The following is a 13,249-nucleotide window of genomic DNA, read 5'->3' as shown; positions in this document are numbered from 1 at the left end:
TCATACTTTTTTTTTCATTTCTCGACTTTCTCTCGTAACAGTTTCTATGACGTTTTTACGTAGAATTGACCGATACATTTCTATAATAAGGACGTTAAAGATACAACTAGTGTCTTGTTAGTATGAAAATGTATAACTAGCGCCAGGCTAAATGCACAATTTCTGCTCTCGGTTTGAAAAGCTAGCTACCAGCAGCGTCTACGCGAAGCCATTGAGCGTTATTTCCTATTACTGGCAGCCAGACATGCAGAAGACATGACGATAAAGCAGAAAGCCTCTTTCTTCTGTCAGTGAACGTGTCTACCAGTTGTCTCCTCTGTGTTGGTATGTTGCCCTCTGTGGCTGCATCCTTACTACATCTCATCTCCTACAAGTATCCCTTTGTACAGAGACTTAACGCTAGCTAATAGAGGAGCTAATGTTAGCTTTCTTGCATATTCTGGCCAAATTACACTGGTCAATTTACTAGTTTTGCGCTGCTTTACTACATTTGTTTCACACATAATCCCTGAGGATTAACTTTACTCTAACGGATTACATTTCTAAGGCTTTATTCTGGATCTCTGTTTCTCTCTCCACCTGTAGTACTGACTGTTTCAACGGACTATCCTGGTTAATAGTTCTCAATACACTAATGTTATAGTTTCATTTGTCAAGCACTATAAGCGTGAATCATTGCAAGTTGGATTAAGATGATGTCTTTATTTGAAGAATGTATCTTCTAATGCCTGCAGCCTACAGTAAGAAAACATAAAGGGTTTAGTACTAGACATGTGTTATCTTTGTATTTAAGTCTATTATACCTCTGTGTTCAGCATTGAGTTATTAGCTGATATCTGCAAATGGGCCCTGTCTCCCTTTTCCTTATATGACAGCAGTTAGTTAATTTGTTGATACGAATGATGGTCCAAACTATAAAAATACATTTAGAGACAAATTATGTGAAGTAAAGACAAAGCCACAGGTTGAACAACAATTGTCTTAATGGATGATGAATGCAATTTCTTTATACACCGTCAGATATTTAGGTTTTATATGATGGACACTCAGACAATGCAATTTCTTCCCCTTTCTCCAGATTTTTCATCTAGAAGAAATGAATTTCCTGCGTAATCGTCTCGTAGTTCTGGGCCTGGTGTTATTGGCCACATTGCTACTGTACCTGCTGCTGCCGTCCATTCGCCAGGGCAGCATGGAGCCATCTCTTGAAGCTCAAAGAATGGGGCTGATGGCCACCCCCCCTCCAGCACTTCCAACCATCAACGTGTCTATCCGCACTGGACAGCTACCCGGAGACCCTCCTCTGTTCTTCAGAGAAGCTTTACCTGTTGATGGAGCTGGACGACAGATATTACCCAGGTGAGCTGGGAATGTGGGCACATCCTCAAAACATTTTTGGGAGATTGTGTGCTTTGTTCTTGTTACTATTCAAAGCAAGTTATCTTGGGGAGTGTAAATGAGTGGTCATTTACCCCAAAACACTGCTGCTAACCTACATTTCTTACTTGATATATTCACAAGGTCTGTGGTAGTATTAAAAGTTGAGAGGTCATGGCAAAACAAATAGCTTTATCTTCGCAGGCTACAAGTGGTCCTTCTGCATGGCCAGGCCTTCACATCCAAAACCTGGGAAGAAATCGGCACGATGGCCCTCCTGGCGACTAATGGATATCAGGCCCTAGCGATGGACCTGCCAGGTACGCACATAAGCAGCATTAATGTTTGTGACAATGATGTTTACACTGTATTAACGGAACTAGTTTAAATTTTGGGAGAAGGATGACTTAATGGTGGATGATGGCTGAACAGGACGCTTTGGATGCTAGTTTTCCATTGCTGAGAATAATAAGAAGAAGAGCAGAATTTACATATTCCTAAATTAAGCAAGTAATGAAAACGAATATGTGTTGTGTTTCAGTGGGGTGTGTAAACTTGGTTAGCAGCGTTCATACATTTTCATTTGCTGGGTTGCAACATGTCCAGTGCTTTTTGCAACAAGCACAAGCTAAACTAAAACACTCTAAAGAGAGGTCTAATCACGATTTAATTCCTTCTTCCTGGAGGGTACGGAAAATCGCCGGACTCAGAGGCTCTGAAGACCGACCAGAACCGCGTGGACCTCCTCTCAAGGTTCATGGAGTCTTTGGGCGTCAGGGCAGCTGTGCTTTTGAGCCCCTCCATGAGTGGACACTACTCCATCCCCTTCCTCATGAAGAACAACGCTCAGCTACACGGCTTCATTCCCATAGCACCAGTCGGTACCCGAAGTTACACTCCACAGCAGTACCAAAGTGTTGAGGTGAGGGAGGTGAAGACTGTTGTGATTTATACAGTTCTAACATTAGTTGTGTGTTATGTGAGTAAACAAACTTTAATGGTGTTTCTCATGACTTAAGGGGTCACTTTAAATTTTTTGAACTGTGTCTTTAATTCGGCATTCACACCACTGAGGCATGCCCACTAGGGGGCGCTAAGACATAAATTAACTGCAGCTCTTCCTAATTTGGAGCCTTGTGTACATAACATGTCTCTTCAAATTACCAGTTAAGTTTGATTTATTTACAGTACAGCTCTGTGCACTAATGGATTCTAAAAACTGCCAGTTTATTTAATTATCCTCCAGCAACTGATTACTTCCTGACCTCAGGTTGGAGGTGTGTTATTTGAATGAATCCTAATTTAGTCAGGTATATGCACCATGCAAGCACAATGTTACCTTGATGAAGGAAGTCTTTAAACTAGATTTGATACAGGCCCCTCCACAACTCAGGGTGTCAAGATCATCATCTCACAAGTTGTTTCTGAGATTAAGAATTTAAGTGGTCCTTATTGTTGAACAAAACCACTGTTAGTCAAATGACCACAAACCAGTAGGTACAGTGATTGTCTGACGTCTAGGGCTCCCAGGGGTCTGGGACTCTGTGCTGGTCGTCAATTTTGTCCAGTCTGTAAACCAGTCTCAATGTGAAGCACAGTCAATGCATGCTTTCATGATTCTTAATTACTGTTAAACTGGGAGTGGAAAAGTAATCTTTTAAGGGCCTCAACTAGTGACTACTTTCACTATCAATTTACCCCCCACTTAATTTTTTTTACATCTATCAACTGTTATAAAATGTCTGTTATTCTTTCATGTCCTCCCAATTGAGAAGCTGGAATGAGGTTTTGCATTATTGCTATAATAAAAACAAAGATTTATCCCCATTAATCAAACATTACAATAGTGTTGATTAATTGATTAAGCATGTAATTGTTTCAGCTCTTTTTAATTTTTTAAGTTAAGTTATTTTTTTCATTTTTTCATGTCTTAAAGTTTTATAAGTAAACTAAATGACTGACAAAGCAAAAGGAAAAAATATATGACTGAAAGATTAGAAAAATTCAGAAGTTGCAGTTGTATTTGAAAGTCAGGCCAACATGGTGTATTTTTGTTGAACCATTAGTAGATGTACCCCACATGTATGTCAGAAGACTTTGTCTAACTTAACATAGCTGTATGCTGGTAATGAAGTCTGCATGTGTGTAGCTGTTTACTCTCCACATTCTTATAGTCTTCTCTCTCCTATGTGTTTTTTAAGACTCCCACCCTCATTGTGTTTGGAGCCCTGGACACAAATCTTGGCGCCCAGTCCCACAAGAACCTCATACAACTTCCAAATCACTTTGTGCTGAAGTTAGAAGGAGCTCGCCATGCCTGCTACATGGACAAACCCAGAGAATTTCACCAAGGCTTGATCGAATTTCTGAGCAAACTGAAGTGAACTGTGTAGCCATGATGAGGAGGTACAAAGATGGAAACCTAAAAAAAGAATATAAAAAAACAGACAGAAGAACTCTACAAGAACACAAACAGTACCATGGTCAGCGTTATTCTCATACTATTACCTGAAGCAAAGAACATCCCAAGAGAGCGGGTGGAAAATGGCATGTCAAATCTTGTTGTGACAGTAAATAATACAATATTTCAGATGTTTTAAAGTGTTATTATTTTCATCTTCCCACAGTGTCACTCAAAAAGAACTAGTTCTCCTCAGCTTGTTTTAAAAATAGCTTCAGACTTGTATAGTGGTGAGTTTTGTTTCATGTGTTTCATGTCTGTCTTTGCATGTTAAAACATGGAATGTGTTTGCTTCACTGTTGCCATTTTTGTAGGTGACATGTAGGTTACTGTAAATATGCAAATGTAGCAGGTGTCTGTGTTTCAATCGCTTTTGTTCGCTTCTGTTCACTACTTACCATTCTAGCTCCAGCTCCAAGAAAAATCATGCTGTTCCCAACAACAGCAAACTGAACTGATACTGTAATAAAAAATGCGTAAAAAGAATATAGACCATAAAAATGATTAAAAAACAACAACTCACATTTATGTATATAATGAAGATAAAGTTCTATGTAATATATTTGCAATAAGTTTGGACAATCATGCAAAGAACAAACTTAAAATAAGATACATGCATAGCTTAAAATAAAATCTAATTGGGTAATTGTTTTCGTTTCAGTTGATGTAATGCCATGTTTTGGGAACTGAAGTTATTGTGATGTATTTAAGTAACCTGCTGTTTGGGAGGTTATTTTACTGCTGGCATTTGCTGACTTATGGGAGAGTGCTAGGGGGGTAACTGACAACACTTTTTACGACATCTGTTTCCCGTACAAATAGATTATACTGAAGATATGTTTTCTTGTCTTAAATATTTCCATTTAGAATACTTTTGAGACAAAAAGTGCATCCAAAATACATTGTCAACTTTACCTTTAAGTAAAGGATGAGAATACTCCCTTTATTCCTAATATTGTTAAGTGGTTGACCGTTAAATATTCAAAAGAGTAAGTAAAACAAATGATGGTTGTTACCCTTTGAAACTGTAGGACTCCAATTCATTTCATTTTATTTCCCCGGTGACCCCTTGTTGTAGTTTGCTTGGTCAGGCCACATGCACAATGAGCCCACATTCTTGCTTTCTTTTGTTGAAATGACATATTTTGTGTTAATTCCCTAAAACAGAGATTGAAGCATGTATTTAGCGTTATACTACAGGAAAAGGTATTTTATTTTGAAAGTCAATCAGCTGTCAGCTAACGCAGGGAAGCTGTTCACCTGACAAGCAAGTTGGCTGCACAGGGTGAGTACTGTGAGTAATAACTAGCTAAAACAATAATTAAATTTAGCTACGTTCTTCGCAGACATGCCGTCCCCGCTTATTAGCTTAAGACTTAGCTACTTAGCTTACGGTTAAGAGGAAGCCACAGCTTGTACTGCGGCTAAAGAGAGAATAAGAAGTTGACAGCAGGGCTAGCTAGCTACTTTAGCATGATACTGATCCTGCAGCAGTTGGTGCTTTAAGCGACAACTAACAGTAATGTTACTGTTACAGGCTGCTGGCCTGGCACATAATAAATGTCTTTATAAAAACAGCTAACAGTATAAATATAGCTAGCGTTAGCATGTTTCGTAATATGCTTGTATGTCGCGGTGTTTTGAATGGTATGACTGTGTCCTCAGAGAAGTGAATAAATCACACCATGCTGCCTGACAAAGATGGTCCAGGTGTTGGAGGAGGACAGAGCTGTCCCGAGGGAGAGGACCCCTCTGTCAGTCTGTTCAGAGAGTACCTCCGCCTCAAAACTGTCCACCCAGACCCGGACTATGGTGAGATATCCTCATCACAATAAGCTGGAATCAAGCCATGTCATTTCTAAATGTCAAGGTTGGATTTTTGGGTCTAACACAGGTTGTTAGGGAGCAGAATGGACAATTCAGAGTACACTGGAAGTTATTTCACTTCAAATGTTAAATTGACCAGATCATATCCCTTCACACAGCTATAGTTAAACATCAATAGTGGGTAAGTTTAAAATTAAACCTTCTAGCAGACATTTATGACATGTATTTACATGTATTTGCGTGTATCAGTTGTGTCATCTCAGGTACTGTGATTTATCAAAGTCCAATTCTTATCTGCGTCTGTAAGGCAGTAAACACTCCCAGTTATGTAAGACAGTCTTGAAAAGTTCTATCTATCTATCTATCTATCTTATCTATCTATCTATCGATCTCAAACAAATCTGAAAGTGGCTAGAAAATGATTTAGTTGTGAGAGTTTCTGTTACAATGTATGGGTCAAACAATAACTCTATAACCTGCAGCAGGAGTAATGAATGTCCAGTTTCCAGTTTGTAATATAACAGACTGTTTTTTCATGTGTAGATGCTGCTCTTCAGTTCCTCGACAGGATCGCGATGGAGCTTGGGCTACCACTGAAAAAGATTGAGGTGTGTGTCTGCGATTGTTACATAATCCATTCTCCTATGTTGTTAAGAAATTAGTAAAACTTCCTCTTATAGGAAACATTTGGCCTTATCTGTCGCTGCCTGTACCTTTAGGTTTGCCCTGGCAGAGTCGTGTCCATCATGACATGGCAAGGGACAGACCCCAGCCTGAAGTCGATCTTACTGAATTCCCACACGGATGTCGTGCCTGTTTTTCAGGTATGACATCCGCCTCTGTCTATAGTGTTATAATCCTGTTTTAATCTGTAATAGACATATAAAAAATGGATTTGATATGAATCTCTTCTCCAGGAACATTGGAAATACGATGCTTTCAGTGCTTTCAAAGATGCAGAGGGCAACATTTATGCCCGGGGATCACAGGACATGAAATGTGTAACTATACAGTGGGTATTCACTGCCTTGATAACTTGTTGTATTAAGCAGGATTTGTGCTCTAGTGTTGTGACCTTCACTGTTAATTGTGTTCTACTGTATGTGGGCCCCTGTTTTAACTAGCCCCTCTCAGGCTGCATACTGTCAGTTCACACTCCACTTTTTATATCCTTTATAACTCTGTTGTGTCTTCTTCTGTTCTTTGCAGGTTCATCCAGGCCATCAGAAGACTGAAGGCAGGCGGGCGGAAACTGATGCGCACTGTGCACTTAATGTTTGTCCCCGGTATGATATATGATTGCTTCCATCTTGATCCGCCCACTCTTATTTTATTGATAAGGCCTCTTCTTAAGGCAATGAGGGAGGTTTAGTGATGCCTTCCTCTGTCTCCTGGTAGCATTTCACAACTGTTAAGTTGTACATCTCCGTTCATTGAAATTGCTCTGCTCACAGCTCCAAAGATGGGCGTGATTTAATGATTCTGATGAGGGTTATAAATTATTTCATTTCCAAAGACAGCATAGCAGACACCGCAGTACATGAGCATAGGGTCAGTGTTGATCAAAGATGAACTAGTAAATACGTCAGGGGCAGGCTGGAGATCGCATCATAACATGATTCAATGTCAGAATCGGCTTGATTGGCCGGGTATGTACACATACAAGGAATATGACTCCAGATATGACTCCGGGTTGACTTAGCTCTTTATGTACACTGAAACATTAAATATTGAACTAATGCTGTATGTACAAGCCTACATTCAACATTAAATATTAAACTAGTATCTACAAGCCTACGAAAGACAATAGTGCAAATGTGAGGAGTGTAACGATGCTGATTTAATATGATTTAGAAAAAATATGTAATTATGTAACAGATGGGTTAATTTACATGAGGTTTGATAGTTTAAGTTATTGGATAATGTAGTGAATATTCGATGATAAATCTAAAGTGATTTAACCTGTTATGGTGGGACAAGTTAGAGCTTTGTCAGTGGGTGCCTGGCATGGCTGGAAAAAACTGCCTAAAATGTGGTTCAAGCAACATGAGAGGCAGCAGGTATGTCCGCTCAGAAACAAATGGCAGCAGATGGTGGAGATGAATTTTCCATTGAATATATCAGTTTTACAACTGGTTAATAATGACAATAGAGGACAGTTTCCATTTAGATTCAGCCACGATATGTCATGTTAAATATGTGTTTAAAAGTCTGTATTGTTTTGCCAAACCTGAGCAGATGTTCAATCAGCCGGAATGATTTAAACACCTGTTTGGTTCAGGAGAGCCTTTCATCTGAATGTAATATGTTTATAAAACTACGCAGGTGTTCAGCAGAAATTAAACTATTAGCTTGAGATTAACTGACAACAAAATGTTTGTTTTTATTCCTAGATGAAGAAGTCGGGGGTCACAAGGGAATGGAAACATTTGTGAACCATCCAGAGTTCCAAAAACTAAACATTGGCTTTGCGCTCGATGAAGGTAAATACGTAACTGTTTGCACCATCCTTTAACAGTTAATGATTAAGAACCCGAACACTGAAAGTCACTCAGTTACTTATTAATGTAGATCTGAGGTCAATTATTGTGTTTATACCAAGAGTAAGAAAGATGTATCTGTTGAGTTTGCTGTTGTCTGATAAAATTGTGTAACTAACAATGGCATAATCACTCTGCATCATTGTGCCAAGCGCGGTATATAACACTGCATGTTACTATAGCAACAACACTTTTGCTTCATGCTACATTACCAGTAAGGTGGAATGAAGAGAAAGAAGCAACACTTCACTTCGTGTTGTGGCATCCTTTCCCTCCATCTTATTCCCACATATTAAGACATATTGTCTGGAAGTCGCACTTTGTATTTTTTGTTCTTTTAATAATAATAAAAAAAAACCTTTTATAGAATAATATCTGGGGCTGGACCTCAGAACATTACAGTTCATTATCAGCATCTTGACATCTTTTGGGAATCTCATAATATCTTTTTTCTTTTCAACAATAATGTTTATATTTCCTTTGTTGTGTCCTTTGTCCTAATAAAATACAGCATGGCCAGTTAAACATCGTGGTGTCTGATACAGAGCCATTATTAATTTGATCTTATGTAACCAGAGCCACAACCACACATTTAAATGTACTGAATTTCCTTATATTGATTTTTAACACAGAGACAAATGTGTATCTGAAGTTCTCTCCCTGGTTGCGGAGGTTCATGCGGTGTAGCTGCTGATGTGAACAGCTTCAACTTCTGTCCTTTTGCCGCAAGGTTTGACCGTATTTTGTTGAAACATGTTTTATTTGTCTGCATGTGTTCTGCAGGTTTGGCCAACCCTGGCGAGGCCTTCACTGTGTTCTATGGAGAGAGGAACCCCTGGTGTGAGTATAAAACACATACAGTAAAAGACTTCTACGATATAAGCAGACTCTGCTAATGGACGATTAAGTCCATCTTGAATCAAGCAGATTGATTTCTTCTCTCAGGGATCACAGTGCACTGCCCGGGCAGTCCAGGTCATGGCTCCAGGTTTGTGGAGAACACAGCTGCTGAGAAGCTGGTGAGTGTGCATGACTAACAACCGATTGATGTATTGCTAAATCATAAAAACATCATAAGGACTTAAGTCTTTTCTTCCTCAGCGCCAGGTCATAAACTCCTTCCTGGACTTCAGAGAGAAGGAGAAACAAAGGTGATTACATCCTGACTTAGTACATGTTGATAATAAGACATAGTAAGTTTGGGGTGATATTTTTTATTCACTGCATATTTATAGCGCAACACTTGATCTGCTTTGTTATTCTCTGAATGTTAGCCTCAAGGCTTGAGTCCCAACAGGCAGTTCCAGCACGAAGGCTCCCCTCCATGCTGCCTTTCATACAGTAGATCTGAATAATGTGTGAAAGCATCTTAGAATTTACATTTTCACTCTTCTAACTGTGCAAGAGTAGCTGTGAATGACTTTTCAGTCTGTTACTGGCTGGTTTCCTCCAGGGTTAAGGCTGCTGAGATGTTTTAATAATACATGTTGAAAATCAGAATGCAGCATTTTTGTTGAAAGCTGAAGAAGCAGCTCTGATTTATGGACTTACCTGTGAACCTGAGCTAAAGCCTTTAACTGAATAATGGCACTAAAATGTAGTGTTTTTACAATAAATCTTTTAAGGTGCTTTCACACCTAAAGTCCGTTTGTGTGGTCTGAATCAAAGACCAAGTTGTTACAAAGTTGCATTTTGAGTTTGGTTTGTGTTCACCAGTGGACCAAAAGTTTTAATGCGTGAGGAAACTGCTCTCTGATTGGTCAGAATTTCCACATGGGCAAACTCCCTGAAGCAAACAAAGCAAGAGAGCACACTGATCAATCACACTCAACATGATCGATGATTTTAATGTTTTGTTGTCGGAGTTTTTTTACTTTTACCCGACACCGTTCCACAGACAGTTTAAATACCTCCGTGTTCTCGTGCGTTTCCACAAGCATTTGTGAAATTGCTTGGTCAGCCCATATTTCTATTTCCTCATTGCTCCCCCACGTCTGTCCTCCACTCATTTCGCTGCGTGTCTCTGCAAATGTAAGCACCCATAAACATACTACAATGCACAGTTTAATGGTTTGTCTCCTGTATTTGGTCCTACTAAGTCAGTTTACTTTCTCACCAGAATTAAACCGGACCTTGGTTCGTCAGGAAGGGACTGAGACCCGTCTTTTCTTGCGGACCATGGTCCGGTTGTTTGGTCCGCACCAGAGTTTCATTCCAGTGTTCACACCACCTAAATAATCGGACTAAACAATGCTGGTGTGAACCTGCCCTGAGAGACAATTTAAGTAGTATCTCCTAAGCAGTACAGAGACGTGTGGATTAGTGTAATGGTGCGTGTTAATGATTTCCTCTCGGAGTACTGAACACTGGATAGTCTATATAGGTTTTTTCCAGGAGTCTTTTTAGGATAGGATGAACTCAATACAATTAATTGAAATCTAAATACCATACGAATTTTACAACACTGCCTCTATATTTCCCTTATTTTTGTACCCTGTTACAATTCTCAACAGTAAACCTTCAAGGGAATAATGAGAGATTTTATGAATTTAGCTTCTGGCCCTTTAAAGAAAATGCTAGGTGGCTAATCAGTGAGTCACTAATGAGTTCTTTTGGTACCAAGAAACAATTTGATTTGATGCTGATGTCTTTGAAGTGTAGTTTTCAGTGTTTCGCTGTAGATTTCACTACAGTCTATTTGTATGTTTGTAATGCAGGCTGAACATCAGTGAGTGCTTCACGCTCGGTGATGTCACCACAGTGAATATGACCATGGTCAAAGGAGGCGTGGCCTACAACGTCATCCCAGCTGAAATGGACGTCAGCTTCGACCTAAGAATACCACCTACAGTGAATCTACAGGTGTGTGTGTGTGTGTGTGTGTGTGCGCGCGTGCCTGTCGGTATTAATGAAAATGTGTGTCTGCAGTTTGCTTTCAAGTGTGTGACTGGTTGTCGTGCAGACATCTGTTCTACACACAGATGTGTCGAGTGTTCAGTGACCTCTAGCTCATCGTGAGCTCCACACTAACCTCCTGATTATTACAATTACTCGCAGGATTTTGAACGACAGATCAAAGAGTGGTGTAGAGAAGCAGGAGAGGACGTCACGTACAAGTTTGCTCAGGTCAGCTCATGTACATTCAGATGTGGAAGTGTCGTTGGTTTGTTCCTGTTGGCAAAGAGGTTAAATTATCTGCTCTCTGTTGCAGAAACATATGAACCAGAACGTGACTTCGACAGAGGAAAATGATCCTTGGTGGAGCGCCTTCAGTACGGCCTGCAAGTCAATGTGAGTTCAATGTACAGATCAGCAACCAAATATTGTTTGTCTACTGATTTATTTGATCATAAAACAAGATTAGTGTCCAGTCTTTGTACAAATAACCCTTCTAATGCATTCACTCATGAGATTTCACACCTAAGCTGCAAATATTCACACAGCTCCCACAATCCTCTTCTCATGATGATAAAGAACTGCATTGTCTGTCCTGTCTGCACTTACTTGTCTTTGCATCTGAGGTAAAACTGAGTTTCTTTCTTGTATCATGAGTGTCAATTCCTCCACTGCAGGAACGTGACTCTGGAAAAGGAGATATTTCCAGCTGCCACAGACAGCCGATTTATCCGAGCTGTGAGTATGAGAAGTGGATGTGATAGCCCGGATAGAAAACATCTTTTTATTCTTGTTTTATGTTGATGTCTGACATTTTTTTGTCCCGTTCCATCAGATCTGTTCCAGTTAATAGTTTTGGTTTCTTTATCTAGGTTGGTATCCCCGCTATCGGCTTTTCCCCAATGAACCGGACGCCAATCCTGCTGCATGATCACAACGAGTTTCTGAATGAGCAAGTCTTCCTGAAAGGCATCAGCATGTTCGAGCGGCTCATCCCAGCTCTCGCCAGCGTTCCTGCCTGTCCCAATAAGGCTTAGAGAAGTCTTCATTTTTAATCCTCTCTACAACGTATGTCACTGATGATCTGATTATTTAACTTGAAACATTTGCAGAGATTACCAAAGAATAATAACGTATATATCAAAAGCCAAAACTGAGCACTTAGCCTTTGGTATGATTGATTTCTTTTTCATGGTTCTCAGGATAAAGGCACAATAAGGTTTGCATTACTCAGTATTGCATCATTTTTTGTAATAACATACTTACTGTGTGTCAGCTGTGTTGGATGAGTGTGCCTGTGTGTATGCAGTCATAAAGAGATATCACCCATTGTAAAACCACTGTTTTTAATTAGTAGGGAAAAATCAGCCTACTAAAATGTGAAGAGGACTTTGATTGATAAACTAATCAATCAACTGTAATGTAATTGCTTCTTTTTAGATTAAGCTTGATTTAAGCTGATTGCACAGATATTACTTTATCTAATAAACTTGATTTGAATATAAATATGTGTCTTACATTTTCTTATACACGAGTTACAGATCGGTGTCAGATGCCACATTGGCGTGCAATTCAAACCCCGAATGAATGAGCAGCAGTGTTAGAGCTGCGTTATGGAGGAAGATTCTGACTGCCTCCAGCAAACAATTTAACCTTTAAACAACCATCTGCTTCAAGGACGTTGGATAACATTTACCATAACCACATAAAAAACTCAAACATCAGTTAAACAATGTTAGTGGAGACTTTAAATGAACAGAGTTCAACCCAAAACTGCCATGTGGTACAGTGTTGGAATTAAGTAATAAAATACTTATTATGTACTGGATGCTGAAGCTGTTCACAATGAGCTTGATGGACTTGACGGTAGCACTACACAATGTGCCCTAGAGCTGGCAAAGAAACTGAAAACAACCAAATAAAATACATTTATAGAGAGGGACATGGCTCTGTGGATGGAAATGACTGTCTGAAATATCGCAGCAGCTACAGGATGAACTGACGTAACATTTTGTAAAGACTTTGTCCCCAGAGGATTCTTCTGACTAGTGATCTGCTGTCTTTTCCTTTACTGCCAGAACTTTTGACATTTTGTCTTTTAGTAAAATATCTTAACATTTCATGGGTGGATTGAACGCACACTCATAAT

The 13,249-nt window shown here is 39.5% G+C and overlaps 2 protein-coding genes across 2 annotated transcripts; both read left to right on the top strand.

The window, feature by feature from the left end:
- Positions 1-23: 23 nt before the first annotated feature.
- abhd14a (abhydrolase domain containing 14A) lies at positions 24-4,806 on the top strand. Its single transcript, XM_069678757.1, has 5 exons — positions 24-324; positions 1,079-1,359; positions 1,582-1,697; positions 2,064-2,299; positions 3,579-4,806. Exons 2-5 carry the CDS (start codon positions 1,097-1,099, stop codon positions 3,759-3,761), a joined length of 798 nt encoding a protein of 265 aa, XP_069534858.1. The 5' UTR covers positions 24-324; positions 1,079-1,096; the 3' UTR covers positions 3,762-4,806.
- A 276-nt stretch (positions 4,807-5,082) lies between these two features.
- Positions 5,083-12,580, top strand: LOC138606291 (aminoacylase-1A-like). The gene is made up of 15 exons (XM_069678756.1): positions 5,083-5,123; positions 5,504-5,650; positions 6,209-6,273; positions 6,385-6,489; positions 6,583-6,677; positions 6,875-6,951; positions 8,059-8,148; positions 8,989-9,045; positions 9,151-9,224; positions 9,307-9,356; positions 10,923-11,067; positions 11,263-11,331; positions 11,417-11,496; positions 11,778-11,838; positions 11,973-12,580. Exons 2-15 carry the CDS (start codon positions 5,524-5,526, stop codon positions 12,135-12,137), a joined length of 1,260 nt encoding a protein of 419 aa, XP_069534857.1. The 5' UTR covers positions 5,083-5,123; positions 5,504-5,523; the 3' UTR covers positions 12,138-12,580.
- Positions 12,581-13,249: the final 669 nt, after the last annotated feature.

The sequence above is a fragment of the Semicossyphus pulcher genome, unplaced genomic scaffold (assembly GCF_022749685.1).
Source record: "Semicossyphus pulcher isolate SPU_LCO1_2020_fin unplaced genomic scaffold, fSemPul1.0.p SCAF_3, whole genome shotgun sequence".
Taxonomy (NCBI): domain Eukaryota; kingdom Metazoa; phylum Chordata; class Actinopteri; order Labriformes; family Labridae; genus Semicossyphus; species Semicossyphus pulcher.
Note: the sequence above shows the minus strand (reverse complement) of the source record. Positions and strands in the feature narration are given on the sequence as shown.

Coding starts and splice junctions, on each gene's coding strand:
- abhd14a (XM_069678757.1), top strand. CDS start 1,097: ATGAATTTCCTGCGTAATCGTCTCGTAGTTCTGGGCCTGGTGTTATTG. Junction 1,698..2,063: donor CCTAGCGATGGACCTGCCAG/GTACGCACATAA, acceptor TTCTTCCTGGAG/GGTACGGAAAATCGCCGGAC. Junction 2,300..3,578: donor AGCAGTACCAAAGTGTTGAG/GTGAGGGAGGTG, acceptor GTGTTTTTTAAG/ACTCCCACCCTCATTGTGTT.
- LOC138606291 (XM_069678756.1), top strand. CDS start 5,524: ATGCTGCCTGACAAAGATGGTCCAGGTGTTGGAGGAGGACAGAGCTGT. Junction 5,651..6,208: donor CCACCCAGACCCGGACTATG/GTGAGATATCCT, acceptor TTTCATGTGTAG/ATGCTGCTCTTCAGTTCCTC. Junction 6,678..6,874: donor ATGAAATGTGTAACTATACA/GTGGGTATTCAC, acceptor TGTTCTTTGCAG/GTTCATCCAGGCCATCAGAA.